Below are 19,824 nucleotides of genomic sequence, written 5' to 3' on the forward strand. Positions count from 1 at the left end.
TATCTTGGTTGCTTTAACATTTTGGTAATTATGAATAAAGCAGCTATAAACATACATACACAGGGCTTTTTGGTGGACATAAGTTTTCAGCTCCTTGGGGTAAATATCAAGGAGCATAATTGTTGGATTGTATGATAAGAGTGTGTTTAGTTTTGTAAGAAATTGTGGCTGTACCATTTTCCATTTCCATCAGTGATGAATGAGCGTTCCCCTTGCCCAGCATCCTCATCAATAATTGGTGTGGTTGCTGTTGCCAATTTTGGCCATTTTAATAGGTGTTCAGGGTATTTCATTGTAGTTTTAATTTGCAATTCCCTAATGATACACATAAAGATAGATGTGGAGTATCTTTTCATATGCTTAATTGCCATCTGTGTATGTTCTTTGGTAAGGGGTCTCTTCAGATTGCTTGCCCTTTTTTAAAAAATGTGGTTATTGCAACTAGGGAACTGGATTATTTGTTTTATTTAATTTTGATTTGTATTTATTTATTTGTTTGTTTATTTTTAGGGACTCCTGTGCTGAAATGATTTTCTTGCTTCAGCCTCCCAAGTAGCTGGGACTATAGAATGCACCACTACACCCTGTAAAGAAAAATAATTTTTAAAAATAGAGACAGGGTCTCATTATGTTGCCCAGGCTGGAGTGCAGTGACTATTCATAGGTATGGTCATAATGCACTGCAACCTTGAATTCCTGGACTCAAGCAATCCTCCCGCCTCAGCTTCCTGAGTAGCTGGGACTATAGGCTTGTGACACTGCACTTGGCTTGGTGGCCTATTTTTTAATGAGGTAGTTTGTTTTCTTATTGTTGAGTTTAAAGAGTTATTTGTGTATTTTGGAATAAAGTCTTTCATCAGATACATCTTTTGCAAATACTTTCTCCCAGTCTGTGGCTTGTCTTCCCCTTCTTTCGATTTCACCCTTTTTATGGTTTGTGTTTCTCATCTTTTCCTTCTTTTTCCTCCCTCTCTCTTTTTTTTTTTTGGCAGGGAGGGGCACGGAGTTTAGCTCTTGTTGTCCAGGCTGGAGTGCAATGGCGCAATCTGGACTCACTGAAACCTCTGCCTCCCGGATTCAAACAATTCTGCTACCTCAGCCTCCCAAGTAGCTGGAATTACAGGAATGTGCCACCATGCCCAGCTAATTTTTTGTATTTTCAGTAGAGTCAGGGTTTCTCCATTTTGGTCAGGCTGGTCTTGAACTCCTGACCTCAGGTGATCTGCCTGCCTGGGCCTCCCAAAGTTCTGGGATTATAGGCGTGAGCCACCGCGCCTGGCTTCTCTCTCTCTTTCATCAGTGCAAAGCATATCCAGTCTTTTCACAAAGCAAAAAAAAATCCCAAGTGCCACAGCCAGTCAAATCAAAAGAGAGCTGCATTTGTTATTAGGATAATTCCCAAAGGGTCTCGGGATATTATAGAGCCCAAGATTTGAAAAAGAAAAAAAAAATGCATCTGTAGTTCAAGGAAAATAATGATAAATTATTTTAAAATTACATTAAAATAATTTATATAAAATAAATTTTAAATATTGAAAAGCATATATAATATTGAAGTAGGAAGTCGGTAAGAAATATAAACAGTGCTTAAGTCTCTGAAGAGGCAAGTCAAAGCCTTCACTTCTCACCTAGAAGAAACACTTCTTTTATGAAAGTTCAGACAAAGCCACAAGATGCCCAGCTAAACTACACATTGGGTTAAGAGAAGAGGCAACGGGAGCACATTTTAAAGGGCATATTCAGTGATGTTGTTTCACCAAGGACCCTATATTTGTGGGGGAAAAAAAAAGTTTCCAATCATTCTGTAAGACCACAAGAAATTTCTCTGAATAGGGATTATTTCCTTGAGAAAGGACAGAATGGAGATGTAAAGAAGCCAAAAATTTAATTAAAAAAAAAAAAAAATCCTTGTTGAAGCACATCACACAAATCTATTAATAAAAGATTTTAGAATTCAGTTCCCCACTTCCATTTTTTCCTCCCTCCTTTGGTAAGCATAAAAACAAACATGGTTCCCTGTGATATGCAGAGCTGGAATCAGATTCATCTTGCTCTCTCAAAATCAACATGAAAAAGGAAAACAAAGGTCCTCTAAGACTCCCTTTACATTTGGTAGTTAATAGTAACTTATAACTATGTTTTTAACTTTCTTTTGTTGAGTCATGGACTCTCCTCCTGCCTTGTTCCTAAGTTTTCAGGGTCAACGGGCAACCTTTTCTAAATCACAAGACTGTATTTGCTATGTTTGGTTTTGCTCCAGCGTCTTTATTATCCCTGCTGTTGTGCACTACACAGTTCTGTAGACACATGAGATAAAATGGAGAAGCAAAACCAGGAGATTATTCCCAGACCGGTTGCCAACTGATTTGAAACTGTTGCTCACTGCAAGTACACAAAATAATGAATGGTCTTTTATTCATGAGTCTTTCAAAATAGAAATCCTGGGGCAGGGGAGGATTTCTAGTTCTGTCAACCTCATTTGTTCATGCTTTGCCTCAGCTTCCTAGTCTGTTCAGTAGTCTTGTTGACGAAGAATTTTGTTTTCTTTTCTTCTGTAATTCTTTTTTCCCCTCTGGAGTATAATGACAGCTAGATTCTTCTCTACCATCTACTGCAAAATGCCTTGAGCATTTTTCTACCATCTTAACACAGAACGAAGTAGAAAGGATGTACATATACTTATTTATAATCCTCCAGCTCTTGCTTCCAGAAATACTTAGTCTTCAATTGCAATATCTCAGGAAACCTATTAAACTAGGGAGCTAGGAGCAGTCATTAATTTTGAGGAATTAGATAACATGAGATGCTATGAAAGGCCAGTCCATAGAGTCAACCTCACAGAGCTGATGCCTGGACAAGGGAGACCCAGGGAGTTTAAATAAGTTGCTTCAAGTATGGTTAACTACTGTTAAAACTCACCAGAACTGGAGCCCAACTCCTCCTCCTCTCGGTTGAGCAGATTTCATTTTGACAGGAATTCCTGAATACCCAAAGCAAACTCAAAGTCTGACCTGGGTTTCTATCTCAGCCCAGGATGTTCCTGAAATATATGAACAGAAGGATTTGGAGATTTTGGGCTGTTTCCCAGGGACTTATGATCTGATGTTCTATGGAGATACCCAACTTTCTCCTTGAGCCGGGCCAAATCCCCAAAGATCTCAGACTCAACCCACTTTTCTCAGGGTTGGTCCAGGGCAGAGCTGACACAGCTGTAACATTCTAGAGCATACCCACAACTGTGGATGAACCAGGACAGAATGGGGTGGAAGAAAGATACCAGATCACCCATTTGTCCAATGGGGCCGTCCGTTGACAGTCATGAACGCAATGACGGGAGCCAGTATTCTCCCTCACATTAGTTGTAAATGAAAGGTGTTCAAAACATGACAATTTTGCTTTATCTTTAATTATTTTTTCATTTTGCAGAAAAATAAAGGGACTCGTCATCGAGTACTTTACCTTGAGTAAAAAAATCAGCCAAGTGTGCACGTGGTTTTTTCCCAAGTATGCACAAGAATGGAACATTTTGTTTTACGAGTGTGAGATGTTTGATACACAAATCTGCCAAGAGGCTGCCTCCACATTGGTCTGGGACTAGGCAGAACAGGCCCTGACCTCCTGAGCGAAGGAAGGAAGACCAGGCAAGTCTGAGCCAGGTAAACGCCCTTGGGTGAGGTCCGTGAAAGATAAAGTCAGATATCAAGGGCAGAGAGCTTTAAATATTTTTGTGCTCCACTGAGTCTGTTCCCTAATAAGTGAGAAAATGAAGATATGGGTGCACAAAAATTCCATGGCCTTTAAGGCTTGCAGTGGGGACAGGGGGCAGACAAGCGGCGGTCTGGTGCTGCAAAGGTTAGTCCCTTGTACCTAGCGAACTCAGGAAAGTTCACTCAATTTTGCTACAAACCTGCAGCACTGGGCCTGGAGGTAAACTGGTTGGGAGCGAATTCAGAACTGGAAATTCTGGGCGGCCCAGACGGATGCCCATCCCTCTCCCAGGCGCGCCGGGATCCCGCGCCCAGCTGCCGGGCGAGAGCAGGGTCCCGCACAGCGCCCCGCCTCCGGCCGCTGGCCCCGCCCCCTCCCGCCTCCGAGGGGGTGCGCGAACCGTCTCCGCCCTCGCGCCGGAGCTGGGAGGCTGTGAGAGCCCTACCGCAGTAGCCGCCTCTGCTGCCGCGAAGCCTCCCGAACCTCCTCAGCCGCCCGGAGCCGCGCCCGGAGCCCGGCCGTAGAGGCTGCAGTAGCAGCCGGGAGCCCGCCGCCCGCGCCCCGAGCCCGCCACCGCCCTTCAAGGGCGCCCCAGGCCGCGCCATGGTGAAAGTGACGTTCAACTCCGCTCTGGCCCAGAAGGAGGCCAAGAAGGACGAGCCCAAGAGCGGCGAGGAGGCGCTTATCATCCCCCCCGACGCCGTCGCTGTGGACTGCAAGGTCCGAGCCCGGGGAGGTCGGGGAAGCGGGTGCTGGGCCCGGCCGGGGAGGGCTGCGCAGGCTGGAGCGGCAGTGCGCCCCGAGGTGGCGGGCGCTGGGCTGGCGCCGCGGGGACAAGTGCCCGAGAGAGCCCGGCGTTCCCGTTTCCTGTGGGGCCGCAGCTCCTTTGTAAGGAACTGCGTGTGCTGGAAGCGGTGCCTGACGCGGGGTCGGGGGCTTGGGAGGCCTGGAGAGGGAACGATTGGCTAATTGTGCCGAGGTCCCGGTCGTTTGGTGCAGTCCGGGGAGCGTGCGTGCCGCCAGGACTTGGCTCGTTCGATCTGGGGACCGTCAGCGACAGGCACAACAACAACAACCGAGTTTGGCACTTCCTTCCCAGTATAAATAATGTACCTAAAATGGCTGACATCATTACAAGCCTAAACCTCTGTTGTTTCCTACTTTCGTTTCTAGGCTTGAACAGCACTTGGACTAAGTCCAGCAACTGTGTAAGCGTCTTAATTTTAAAAGTGTTTTCTTTACCTCCTTTTTCCACGGCCCTTCGGTATTGGCAGGTGAACTTCACCTGGAGAGGGGACGAGGGGACACTCCGCCCGAAGTAGGTTTGGGCTGTCTCTTGCCATTACTGGTAAAGGCCAGTAATGACTATGTGGATGTTAGTGAAAAACGAATAGTTGGCATTTAAATTATATCAGCGTCTTTGTGAGGACTCCTGCTGCGTGAAACTAAACATAAGAAATTTGCCCCCGGGTCACTAATAAAATTCTCCTTCGTTTTACAAAATCTCCCTTTAATCCTAGGAACATTCATGAAGTAGGGCTGTTATTGTGTTGACTTTTAGTAGGTTACGATCATATTTACTTAAAATATGAGTGTAATTGTCTCATAAGTTAAAAAAGCCCACAGCCTCTTACCCAGATCCTTTTTAGGCTGCAAAAATTAGAAATTAACTGTAAAGTTATGTTGCTTATCTTTTTTGTAGTCGTTAGCATTTTTCAAGACCTATTATCAGTAGGGTAAATTTAGTTTTAACTTAAAAAAATTGGTGTGCCACGTATGAATAATGGGAGTTTTAATATGGACGAATAAAAATTATTACTGAAAAATAGGCCACTAATAATACTGTAAAAAATTCACAATATAATGATAATCTAGACATTATAATTTCTTATATTCTGAATATAATCTGTGTTTGTAATGGTAATCTTACTTTCTCGAAATGTTCTGATAAAAACAGACACGTCAGGGGTTGATTTCTAAATGACTTGCCTTGCCTTGAAATAGGAACAGTGAACTGATTCCCTAAAAGGATTAAAGGTTTTGGTTTTCCGTATTGGCATTGTTTTCCTGAAGCCATTGCAAACAATCTTGGTCTTTAAAGAAAACATTTGGAATGCACAGACGAAAATTCCAGTAGCAAATTATTATGTTAGCTCTTTGTTTATACATTTATTGTATCTAAAATAGATTGAGTCAAGTACCCAGTCACAACAATCTCAAATATATGTAGTCTTAATGCTATCACATATATTTATACATTTAAAAATCCTATTAACAAATATAACTGCTCCCATTTAGAAAGAGAGTGAGTGAGCAAGCATTGGATGATGTCACTTCAGACAGCTTTTCTCAGTTCCGCTGTAGTGGAGATTTGAAACTCTGGACAAACATCAGAATTACATTTGCTGAGCACCATTAAATCTGACTTCTGACAATTTTTGTTATTTCTGAAATAATGACTCTGCTACATTCTCAGAATTGCTCACAAGTTCACCATATTTAAATTTTGTGGTTATTGCAGCTATAAGTAATCATTGGTAGCTCCGTGCTTTGTTTTCCATTTTTTATTTTCTCAGATCCTCCATATCCAAAGAAAAATACTGCTGGGACTAAAGATTGAGGGCCAGAGTCATCTTTGTAAACCAGGCAGCAGTCACAGATGAGTTGGTAGATACAAAATGACTAATTCTCTTTCCAGCTATAAGCTGAAAAACTTCTTTAGGGGATGACAAAATATTTCTCTACATTGAAAGTAGAATCCTTTAATCAGTCAGTCGCTTAACGGGAAAAGGAAAACCTTAATGACAGACTTTTGTGAAAGAAGTTCTGATCTCTTCATTTCAGAGCTTGGGCAGTGATTACATAATGTTCTCTGGCTCCTTGCGGGTGACTCTGTGGCAGCCACCTTGTCTGACTGCCTGGACTGGGAACACAATCAGCCTTAATGTGTTTTGCCGAGGGCATTTCCTTTGCCTGGTTGGTTGAAAGAATCAAACCAAGCTAGTTAATGGCCCAGAACTCCTGAACAAGAGTTTTTCTTATCTTTAACCCTCCTTGATCACAATATCCCACAGACCAGTGTTTTCCAAAATGTGCTCTTAGGGACCGCCTGCTCTGGTATCCTCTGGAGTTCTGGTTTTAAAATGCAGATTCTGTTACCTTATGCCACAAGAATTCTGATCACTCTAATCAGCTGGCTTATATAACATGCATTCCAGTACTTTTGCATTGCTTCTGTCTTGCTGTTTTTTTCTTCTGCAGGGTGAGGACTCTCGGGAAACAGTTCCATTACCCCATTTCTCAGTCTTATCTTTGTAGTAGCTCTTAATCCTAACAGCCATTTCTGGTGATTGTTTTACCTCAACTAGCTTGCTGTTTATTCTTTTCCTGCATTTTTCCCTTAAGTGTTTTCACCTTCCTCCTCTCCTCTCCTAGTAGGCATAAAGCTCTTAGAGCTATAGACAGCAAAGATGGAATGTATTTTGGGTAGCAAAGTGAATTTGAAATTATATACCTTTTATGCTATAGGCAACAATTCATTTATTTTTGTGTCAATACTTTGAACCTTGGGAAATTGTTGTATATTTGCAAATACCAAAATACTTGATGTACTGTATCAGAAGACCCAGTTCTGTCATTACATAACTGTTTGATCTTGGGCTTAAATTTTTAGGTTTTCTGTCTCTAAGATGAGAGGGTAGGACCAGATGGCCTGTAAGGATTCTTCCAGTTTCAAAAATCTATGAAGATACTAGGATTACATAATTATATTTGGCAGAAATTAAATTGTTTTAGTTGTGAAAAATAACAACTACCTCCTCACTCTAACCAGACTATTCCCTTTCTTCCTTTCGGTGTTTTACATGTTACATTCTTCCCTCATATCAAGTAGCAGTGGGTCAAAGAGAAAGGAGATGGGTAGAGGTATTATGTAATAAAGCACATTGTCACTTCTGTTTACCTCACAGTGAACAGTGAAGTTGTCAGCACCTCTTAGTTGCAGTGCCTGCTTATGAAACGCCTTTTCCAGTATCAGGCTGCAGAATAGGTTAAGCTTGCTTCATATGTATCCCTGCAGGTTGTTTTGCTGACAAATAGTGTTGCTTTCTATCTACCCCACTTTGTAGATGTTCTTTAAAAGGAGAGAGAAAAGTAAAGTGCTGAAATAGGAAAGAAAATAGTGGCAGGATGAGCACATGAGAGAAAGTGAAGGCTGACTAGCCCAGTATAAGTTCTGTGTTACCTATGACAAATAGCTATTTAAACCCTGGTTCTTTATCCTTTCTGGTTTTCCTATTCACCCAGTCAAGACTGAAGATTTTGATAATTAAGCTTTTTGTTTGTGGTGGTGGTTTTGTTTGTGTGTTTTTGGGGCAGTGAGGAGAAGAGACATAAAATGCATGGCCGGCCATTTACTGTAATGTTGATATAATGCTCTCAAGGGATTGAGAGCTTGGTTCTCTTTAACCAAAGTGCATCTTATTACCTAGTTATGTAATTCCGTGTTTGCAAATATTAGCCAGTGAAACTTTTACTTTACATTTTGGTTCTCCATGAGGGTATTAATATCTGAAGTGAGGGTTTAGTGCTGGGAAATAAACGAATTGCCTAGGTGCATCCCCAATGCCTTGGCAGGGCCTCCTGTGTACACATCGCTGATAGGACACTGCTGTTGCATATTGAGTGTGCAAGGTTGCATATTGCACAGGATTGTAGTCTTCCCAACTAGACAGAAATGCGTATAATATACTTGGCGTAATAAGCCCGAATGACCTCATAGAATTCAACTCTGACATATAAAAGGTTTATGTGACTGGAAGTATTTTTTAAGCAGAAATATCTCAAATACATTTATGGTACAGACCTATTTAAATTAATTTAGAATTTGACTTACAAGGTGTTTATCATGCATTACCGAATCTTGACTTGCATATAAATGTACATAGAAAAATGTACTTAGTAGTCATTGGGGGAGATTTTATTTCTCTTAGTTTTATCATACCATAACTTAAATGTCTGGAGTGTCTATTCAAAAGCCACATTCTTTTTCCAAAAGGAGATACTACTTTCTGAATTACTCTTTTAACTAAAGCTTCTTGAACTGCTTTGTATGTCAGTGTCAGTAAAGGAAGATCCAGAAAAAAAAATCTTTTTGGGCTACCAGTGAAATCATCCTCTTACTCTTTTGGCAAATGTGGCATTTTATTAGAGCTTAAAGACTAAAGGAAAAGAAACTAAGGACTTTAGACTGTTACTGCAACGTGTTAAAGGATTTGAGAATTCTGAATTTCTGAATGAGGTGATTTTTGCCTAAATGATGTACAAAATATTAACACTGGAGCTGTGCTTCACAGTGAAGGTCTTTTACAAAGTAGACAGCTGAAAGTTGAAAATTGGAAATTACAGACATAACACTAGACATCATTTTTGAAAAATCTCCACTTAATTGTGGTTATCCCTTTTAATTAGTACTTACAACACATTTTTAATAGCTTTAAGGATATCTACAATATGACCTCATTTTATAAGTGTTACCAACAATTGAATGAACAAGATTATTTTAAATTATTGTGCATTCTTTAAGCTCTTTTATTAGAGGAAAAAAAGAACTTTTTGCAATATTTCTATAATTGTACTTGGGGAAAAATCAGGTAAGAATGAACATAGACTTTTTATTCTTAAACAGAAAAGTTTGAATCTTGAGTTGTAGAGATGAGAAAATTACCCTTGTTTTTATGGTAGAGAGATATTCTGATTTTTCACTTAATGTTTTATTTTTCAGTACTGATAAGTTACCAGCAATAGTTTTATGATGTTGAGCTAATATAAATACGACAAAAGAGAAATAAAGTTTGCGCAGCTTATATATAATACCACTTCTAAGTTAAATGTCCTGGACATTTATTTGGGAAAGTTATACTAAGTATGGTGTTGGATATTATACTTTGAAATTTTGAAATATTTGCATAAATCGTTTTTGGCATAGTTGAATTTCATACTTTAAAAAACCAGATTGGTGGATTTTTGTATTTATTTGAATGTTTAACTTTAAGGCTCAAATTATTATTACTTTTTTTAGTGAGAGCAAGTTTATTCAGAAAGTAAAGGAGTAAAAGAATGGCACTGCATAGGCAGAGCAGCCAAGGCTCAAATTATTTTTAAAAGTTGTTTGTTTTCAGAATGAGTTAAGGATAAAGCTTAAGTCTTAAATATTCTCTCTGCTTATATATGATTATAATGTTTTAGATTATTTTATATAAAAATTTAAAAAGATGCGTTGTTAATTAAATCACTTGAATCTCTGCAATATCCAAAAGCAGACCCGTTTTTATGCTGGGGAAAATTATTTTTGAGAGCCAGTCTATTTAACTTTGCATTATCAGTTTGCAGTTTTTCATTTTATATAACTCTGTCCAATTCATTTTTTCCTTGCTTTTATTTTAATACTGGGACATAAAATTTCCTGTCAGTTTTACCTAGGGCAGTGCTAGGCATGTCAAGCAGAGAAGGCAAATTCTGTGTCTCCTGGGCTGAAGCAGATGAATTGTTGAAGCTGGGCTTTTTGCATATTAAACAAGTAAGAATATTCTTGGTTTTCCTGCCAGATGTGGTGACTCACGCCTGTAATCCCAGCCCTTTGGGAGACTGAGGCCAGTTGATCACCTGATGTCAGGAGTTCAAGATAAGCCTGGCCAACATAGCAAAACTCTGTTTCTACTAAAAATACAAAAGCATTTAGCCAGGCATGGTGGCACGCACCTGTAATCCCAGCTTTTTGGGATGCTGAAACAAGAGAATTGCGTGAACCTGCAAGGTGGAGGTTTCAGTGAGCTGAGATTGCGCCACTGCACTCCAGCTTGGGTGACCACAGCAAGACTCCATCTCAAAAAACAAAAGAATATTCTTGATTTTCATTTTTAAAACATTAGTCCAGTGTTGCTTGATCCTCCAATTTTCAAAGGCAAGCTAAAAATCAGTACTATTTTAATTCATACAAGAATTTTAGCCAAAAACACTTAAGCCACGGGCCACTATTTTATAACCTCCTTTAAAGTGGAACTCAGGACTGCAAATTATAGCCTGTATCTTCAAATACTGCCTGCCTGCTGTTTTTCTGTAGCCCATGGGGTAAGAATGATTTTTATATTTTTTAATGGTTGGGAAAAATATCAAAGGAATGATATTTCTCCTTTTTGCACAGTACCCTCACCGAATTGGTGGGGAGGGGCTGCTGCTATTCAGGAAGCAGTAGCACTAGCAGAATTCAGGCTATACAGTCATTTTTCAAAAGGTTTAAATTTTGTCTCTACCATTTACTGTGATACCTTGGGTAAGTTACTTCAGTTCTCTGTGTCTCAGTTTTTTCATCAGCAAAATGGGGAAAATAATAATCTGTGACAATAATAGCACAATGCCTGGAACAGAGTTAAAAATCAGTAGATTTCAGCTACTGTTATTTTTATTTATTTTCATTTTTTGAGAAGGAGTCTCGCCCTGTCACCCAGGCAGGAGTACAGTGACGCGATCTTGGCTCACTGCAACCTCTGCCTCCCAGGTTCAAGCGATTCTTCTGCCTCAGCCTCCCAAGTAGCTGGGATTACAGGTGCCCGCCACCATGCCCGGCTAATTGTATTTTTGGTAGAGACGGGGTTTCACCATGCTGGCCAGGTTGGTCTCGAACTCCTGACCTCTTGATCAGCTACCGTTATTAAAGTCCCAGTTTTCTCTCCTCATCATTCTTGTTTTGGAATATTATTTCTTATATTACTGTTACTGCTTGTCCCTACCTCACATGTCAATAACAATATTGTTGGTACTTTTTTCACAACAAGGCATTCTGGTAAAGATTCATTCCTGCAACATAAAAACCTTTAGGATTCAGTAGTTGTGCCCATTTTCATTTAAAAATGTTATTTATTCATCGCATAATAGGTGTTAATAGAATTTGAGTTTTACCAAAGTAATACTGAATTTTAATATGCAAATACATAGTCCTGCCCTATGTCAGAGGAACACACTTTAAAAACATTGTAGCATCATTGTATACAGTAAGATGCACAGATCATGAGTGTATAGTTAGATAATTTTAAGTGTATATACCTGGACTCTAACTCCCAGTCAAGCTGGAACATTGTCATCAACTCAAAGTTATCTCATGTCCTTTTACAATTTGTTCTCCTTAGAGGTAACCACTATTCTAATTTCTCTCCCCATAGATTAATTCAAAGCAATCACATTCACACCTTACCTTCTTCTGGTCTTTTATTACCATGGTGACCACTAGACCCTCTTCTGCCTTTGTGCAATTTAGAAAAAGATCCCCTCTCTGATGTTTTGGAGAATAGAGCATCAACTGGATTCTAGACCTACTGATCCCCTTTACCTGGGCTCCTTGTACTGGAAACAACTTGCCCAACCATACATGGCGATCTTAACTCCATGTTTCTCATGTTTTGCTCCTATGGGGATGGTGTGGCGGGCAACGGAGTCTCGCTCTGTCACCCAGGCTCGAGTGCAATGGCATGATCTCAGCTCACTGCAACCTCCGCCTCCCAGGTTCAAGTGATTCCCCTGCCTCAGCCTCCCAAATAGCTGGGATTACAGGCGCCTGCCACCACTCCCAGCTAATTTTTGTATTTTTAGTAGAGACGGGGTTTCACCATGTTGACTAGGCTGGTCTCGAACTCCTGACCTCAAGCGATCCACCTACCTCAGCCTCGCAAAGTGCTGGGCTTACAGGCTGAACTACAGCACCTGGCCCTCCATGTTTCTCTCTTAACTCCTTATTTCTCTAAATCAGTGGTTGTTAAACATTTTGCTCTGAGAACCCCTTTATACTCTTAAAAATTGTTCAGGATCCCAAAGAGCTTTTGCTTTGTGTAGGTTATATATATTTCCAAACAACCAAAAAGATTTAAGAAGACTAACAGTAACATTGTTTTACATTTGTCAGTGCCCTTTACTGAATAGCTTAATACAAGATAGCCGGATTCTCCTATCAGCTTCTTCATTCAGTCTATTGTAATATGATGGTTAGCTTCTGGAAAATTGCACTGTACAATTTTTATTGTATGTAAACATTGCAAGAGAATGAAAGTGAAAATGACAGTTTTATTATTTAGTTTATTAAACTAACACAGTCTTAGTTTTATTATGAAAAAAGTTTGACCTTGTGGATCCCCTGAAAGGTATTCCTGGACCACATTTGGAGAATGTGTACTCTAAATACTTGCTTATGCTGCTGTTTCATGATTTGTTTTCATTTGTTTTATTTTTTGCAGTTTTAGATAATACCTATTGATAATAGCTACATGGAAGGTGAATATTTAGCTTTTCCTGTGTATTTACACACTGCACACATAATCTGTTCTCCTATTATAGCAATTTCTGGTTAGGTTAATATTTAGTGCTTTTTATTATAATTGACATAAACATTATTTACATTTGAATATTGTTGTATACTTTTATTTTACTTCCTTTCTTGTATAACAACTTTTTATTTTCTTTGGATTTGATCATGCTTTTTGGGGCAGGAGAGAAGGTTCCTTAATTTTCTATATACTTACTGCTCCTTCATATCTCAGATTCTGACAGCAATATAGTTGTCTTTCTGTATCTTCAGACTCACCAGGTAACTCACCAAGTTTCTTTCTTCTTCTTTTTTTTTTTTTTAAATGATTTCTTGCCTGTCATTCATTAGTTTTCTAGTCCAGACTGTTTGCACTCTAGGTGTGTTGCCATACAAATGTCTTGAGAGTCGTAATCATCTTGGAAGAATTGCCTTTATCTTCATCACATGCTAGATCTGCAGTTTTATAAATCTGAAGAAAAAGATAAATTTTTAAAAAATCTTGCGTGTCTGGGAATCATTATTCCATCCTCATATTTGATAATTTATCTGGGTGTAAAATTCTAGGTTAGCATTCATTTTTCTCTCAGCATTTTGATGGCATTGCTCCATTATCTTCTAATGTGATGCCATTCTGATTCCTTGTTTGTACATGACTTTTTTTCCCCCTTTGGTTGTCTACAGGCTGGAGATTTTCTGCTTATACCTTTTTTTTTTTTCTTTTATGCTTTCAGCTTTCAACATTTTTATTGACGTGACTTGTCTGCTGTCATTCATTTTCATTCTTTGTGGCTTAAGGTTTATTTGTTTTATCCCTTTACTATCACTTTATTGAGCTTTCAGGAGGAAGTAAACAAACATTTAACTGGAAATCAATATTAGAAATTCAACTCAGCTATCTTGATAGCTTTTTAAAGATTTGTTAGAATATTTCCTTTTACATTCAAAATTGACTTAATGATAATTAATAATGGATAATAATGGAAACCATCTGAATTACTATTAGCATTAATTTAAGATCAGACAGGATGGTCTAGAAAGATTGATGAGGCATCTTCTGATCGTCATCTTCAAAGTTCCAGGATTGTCTCCTTCATGAGGAATTTTAGAGGCAACTCATTACCAACTTTGTAGTTTTGCTTTGTGGCATTATTAAGTTTCACTTTTGTAATTAATATTTTGCCTTTTTCATTTATGTTGAAATGCATATGTGCTGGTGTGCTTTAGTTATTTTCCTTTATTGTTTTAAGTTCACATGTATATGATTTTAATACTTTTTGCTACTATCCTTTGTAATTTGATGAGCAACAGAGAAAAGCCCTATTAATTTTGACAACATATTAAAAGTAGTATTACTGCCTTTGTAATAGTTCACACATGTAGGGCTTATTAGTGTGGGTCAATTTAAGTAAACCTTTTACAACAGTAGAAATTCATGCTGTGGGCCGGGCATGGTGGCTCACATCTATAATTCCAGCACTTTGAGGCAGGAGAATTGCTTAAGACCAGCCTGGGCAACATAGTGAGACTGCCACCTACACAAAAAAATTAAAAAATTAGCCAGGCGTGGTGGTGCACATCTGTAGTCCCAGCTACTCGGGAGGCTGAGGTAGGAGGATCACTTGAGCCCAGGAGGTTGAGGCTGCAGTGAGCCATGATTGCATTATTAGACTGTAGCTGGAGTGACAGAGCAAGACCCTGTCTCAAAAAAAAAAAAAAAAAAAAAATTAATTAAAAAATATATATTTAATAAAAATAATTTAAAAAATCAGGCTATGTGGTTTCTCGTTAGAAAGGAGTATTATCCAAGTGTGACATGGTGTCTGTACTTCATTTATTATCAGAGTTAATTTGCCTAAGCTGTTTTAAGTCAGCTTCCTTAAGCAGCACATGGAGTCAAGATAATATTCAGACCTTATTAGCTCTGTGATATTACATAAATAATTTTACTTCTCTGGGCCTCATATTTATCTGTAAATGATGTATTGGATTAAACTACTTTCATGATACTTCCATAGGGGATCTGTTCCTGAGAACTGTATTGATCATATATTCAGAAGCATCTACTGGCTAGCCAGGTACTAGAACTGGAATTTTAAAATTGCTAAGTACTCCAGCTTTCAAGAAACATTGTGTAGCTAGGAAAGACCAACCAGTTATGAAAACCAAATTAGTCACAACCTATTTAAATGCCTATATTTATTCTTAGAAGAAAATCACACCCCTGGATCCAAGAGCCAGGAGAGTGGTGGAATAAGGAGCAACATTCAGTATTACCACTGAGTTTTTACTGCACATGCATTCAGTGCTAGGCAGTAGGGCTCATAGGGTCAAAGCACTTCTCACATGTAGAGAGACAAATATTCCTGATCTCAAGAACTATAATTATTTTTTCTAGTAGTCATCTTGTTTAACATTTAAAATTCCAAACTTGGACAGAAATTTTCTCTTAACTGTCCTCATTTAAATTATGTTATACTTTCAGATGAATATATTTGGAATTTTCTTACCAAAAGTTATGCATTTTAAATGAAATTACCCATATTTGAATATGAATGTGTGATAATTATATTGTTGAAAGGCATTAAAAGCCAGCATTTGTATAAAAGTGAATCTAGAACAGGTTTGTTCTTTTTTTCCTTTAATCTTGACACTGAATTTTATAATGAATTATATAAAATTAGAGTGTTAGTATTGTGCTTAAAATTTTTAGGGAAACAGTTAGTTGGTACTGGTAACAATGTGGACTCTAGTTTCATTCAGCCAGTGGTAGAGAAAATCTGTCTTCACCAATTTATCTCTGGTAAAGGATATTATTAACAATAAATAACATTTGTGTATAATGCTGTTGTTTACGAACATTTGCCTGTTTGTGCTAGTCTAGGCTTTCTTTTTGCCATCCCAATGCCTTTTACTTACCAATATGAATTTGAAATTCTGCTAAAATTTCACTTTATAAAACGGATACAAGGCCAGGTACAGTGGCTCGTGCCTGTAATCCCAGCACTTTGGGAGGCCGAGGCGAGCGAGGCGAGCGGATCAATTGAGGTCAAGAGTTCGAGACCAGCCTGGCCAACGTGGTGAGCTCCTGTCTCTACTGAAAAGACAAAAGTTAGCCGGCCCTGGTGGCATGTGCCTATAATCCCCGCTGCTCGGAAGGCTGAGGCAGGAAAATTGCTTGAACCTGGGAGGCAGAGGTTGCAGTGAGCTGAGATGGCACCACTGCACTCCAGCCTTGGTGGTAGATTGAATAAACACTGTATAGAAATGATAGTCATGGCCAGGTGCGATGGTTCACGCCTGTAATCCCAGCACTTTGTGAGGCCGAGACGGGCGGATCACGAGGTCAGGAGATCGAGACCATCCTGGCTAACACGGTGAAACCCCGTCTCTACTAAAAATACAAAAATTAGCCGGGCGTGGTGGCAGGCGCCTGTAGTCCCAGCTACAGGAGAGGCTGAAGCAGGAGAATGGCATGAACCCGGGAGGCGGAGCTTGCAGTGAATGGAGATGGCGCCACTGCACTCCAGCCTGGGTGACAGAGCGAGACTCCATCTCAAAAAAAAAAAAAAAAAAAGAAATAATAGTAATTTTTTAAACTATATAGAAAAAAGAATAGGAGATTTTAAACTTATTATTCATATATGTTAATATTCTACTTTGCACTACCCTGCTTGTCTGATACAAAAGTGATTAAGTTATGATCCAGCCCTAAATGCATTGCATTGATAGTCTGCCTTTTTTTTTTTTCCCCCAGTTCCAACCTATTTTTTTTTAACCTAAGACTGTGCTAGTTTTATGTGATGCTAATAATTTGGTTCAAGTTTCATAGATTTCTCACAGTAGTTACATTATTATGCAATGGCTTTAAATTTTATTGTTTTTTCTTTCTGTATTGCTGCTTTTATGTTGCAGGATTTTTTAACAAAAAAGTACATTAATGAGAAATCTGTTTTGTAGACCTTGTCGTTTGAGATTAAGTTCTCCTTTTCAAACCTTTCCCATTTGAATTCCAGTACAGAATAATGCCTTAATGTCATTAATCATAACATGTTGGTATAATTCCCAGTTTTGACTCTAAATACTAATTTATCTTAACTAAATGAAATCTAATAATTGACAAAAGGTCAGAGGCCTTTGTGAAATATATCATAGTACTTACAAATATAGAGAGCAGCTTTCTGTATAATGCCAGACACTTGGAAAACTGCTTCTTTTTTATGTGTCAAACATAACGTTTATCATGTGGACTCCCTCACTGCAGTTGAGACAGTAGCAATCTCATTTCAAAAGGCAAATTAAAAAGCAAAATTCAGATACTGATTTAAATGAATAAGAAAAAATGCAAACAAATGTTCGATGTCCTCATGGATTGTTAACTTTTCAGCCAGAGATTTTGTGTTTTACATATAGCAGATATATTTGGTAATCAATGCAGTTAATAATTAGCGGATCACCACATCATGTCCTTTTGATGCTTTCATACTGAGGAAAGAAACCTAATGTAGAAACCAAGTGAATATGTCCCAGTCTACAAAACCCAGAACTCAAAACCCTTTATATGGAAAAGTAGTTTAGATTGATTATTTAATATAAATAGGATCCCAGAAGGAAGTATACCCAGTCATAGCTGGAAGTGAAAATCAGAGTTCAAAACCTAGCAACATGGTAGAAAAGAACTAGGTATATTTGGTCTCCAAGTAGGGAGAAAAAGATGAGAGGAGTTGAAAATACTAGAACATTAATGGGAAATCTAGTTTTTTTGTTTTTTTTGAGATGGAGTCTTACTTTGTCACCAGGCTAGAGTGCGTGGCGCCATCTCAGCTCACTGCAACCTCCACCTCCTGGGTTCAAGCGATTCTCGTGCCTCAACCTCCTGAGTAGCTGGGATTACAGGCACAAACCACCACACCCAGCTAATTTGTGTATTTTTATTAGAGACGGGGTTTCACCATGTTGGCTAGGATAGTCTCGATCTCCTGACCTTGTGATCCGCCCGCCTCAGCCTCCCAATGTGCTGGGATTACAGGCATGAGCCCCTGTACCCAGCCGGGAAATCTAGTTTTTAAAAGTGCAAATCACTAAATTGTTTTAATGTCCCAGCTGTTTTTCTGTTTTGGAAAGCATTATACCAGCCAAACAGCACATCTGTGGGCAGCTGGCCTATGCACCCCCATGTTTACCTGTGTTACCCAGCATGTTTCTAAGTAACTAAATCTGTTTCTGAATGTTCAGTATATTTTGAGTTGAATATATTGTGTTGGATTTTTTCTCTCTATATGTTTTTTGAATAAATAGTATTGGTTCTTTTCTGTATATGTATTTTTTGATAATAAAATTTTTAACCCTAAGAGATGTTTTCCTCTTTAGTATCCTGGTTCCTAAAGCACTGTTGTTGCATTTGATATAGAAATGTAAAATATTATATCTGAGCACTTGGAAAAATGTCTCTTAAAAGCTTCAGTCAGCCTGTAAAAAAGGTTCAAATAGAGGTGCCTAAGAATGTGAAGTGATTTGTTAGTTTGAAAACAGAATTAAAATTACATGAAAGAATATACATTTTTATTTAAGTTTATAATTGAAGCACATTTACTAAAGCCTCTTAGGGAACTGATTGAGGTGACCTAATTCTTAACTAATTGAAGTACCAGAAAAGAATTTGTCCTTCATTTTGTTTAAGATATAACTTCTTAAGTAATTTTATTTTGTCATCTAATACTGAGATTTATTTGAACTAGAAATTAGTACTGTGCCAGAGTGAGAGTGCTTCTGAAAGCCAGGTCTTTCTGTATCTACTGTTGCAAGGTGGTTATAGGCCAGTGTGTGCTGCAGTGTCTTCATTTATAAACTGGGCTAAAAAACTTGAGGTTTAGGAAGATTAATTAGATAATAATTGTACAGCACCTGTGGGAGTTCTGTTACCTTTTAAGCACCATGCAAGGTGCACCAGTTTTATTGCAGTAGAAGGGAGGAAATATCTCGGTGACTTGTTTTAAATTAGGCCAGGTAAAGTTATATACCCCAGTGAAGAAGCTCTTGTTAGTGGTTTTTCTTTTTCTTTTTTTAAATTATGAAATATTTCAAGCACACAAAATACAGAGAACCTGAAGTATATTTTGTACGTTTTGAAAGTCTTAAATATCACATACTTACCAAACACTTAAATATGTGGTGTTATATATTGTGCAACCTGCCTTTTCTGGGGGGGGCAGCAATTACGTTTCTTACGCTTATCTAAAAATCAGCAGTGCTAGTACATTTGTTTTGTTTTGTTTTGTTTTTAATTTTTATTTTTTAATAGAGATAGAGTCTTGCTATGTTGCCCAGACTGGTCTCGAACTCCTGGGCTCAAGCAATCCTCCTGCCTCTGCCTCCTAAAGTGCTGAGAGTATAGCCATGAGCCACTGGGCCTGTTCACTAGTTGAATCTTTTTAGCAGTATTATATGAATCTATAATAATTTATTTCAATTTTTTTTGTTGTTGCCGACAATGTAGTGTATATTCTTGGACATATTTCCTTACATATTCAAAAGTTTATCCAGGATTTATACCTAGGAATGGAATCGCCAGGTCATAAGATAAATGTATGTCAGGGGTGTCCAATCTTTTGGCTTTCCTGGGCCACACTGGAAGAAGAATTGTTTTGAGCCACACATAAAATACACTAACACTAACAATTGTTGATGAGCTGGAAAAAAAATCACAAAAAAAAATCGTAATGATTTAAGAAAGTTTATGAATTTCTGTTGGGCCGCATTCAAAGCTG

At 38.5% G+C, this 19,824-nt stretch overlaps 1 protein-coding gene across 1 annotated transcript in view; it reads left to right on the forward strand.

The window, feature by feature from the left end:
* Positions 1-4,067: 4,067 nt before the first annotated feature.
* ITM2B (integral membrane protein 2B) overlaps positions 4,068-19,824 on the forward strand; it is a 28,776-nt gene continuing 13,019 nt past the window's right edge. Inside the window, exon 1 of the mRNA XM_007960379.3 lies at positions 4,068-4,428. Within this exon, the coding sequence (XP_007958570.1) occupies positions 4,312-4,428 (117 nt within the window). The 5' untranslated portion in view covers positions 4,068-4,311. The remainder of the gene's footprint in view (positions 4,429-19,824) is intronic.

The sequence above is a fragment of the Chlorocebus sabaeus genome, chromosome 3 (assembly GCF_047675955.1).
Source record: "Chlorocebus sabaeus isolate Y175 chromosome 3, mChlSab1.0.hap1, whole genome shotgun sequence".
NCBI classification, from domain to species: Eukaryota; Metazoa; Chordata; class Mammalia; order Primates; family Cercopithecidae; genus Chlorocebus; species Chlorocebus sabaeus.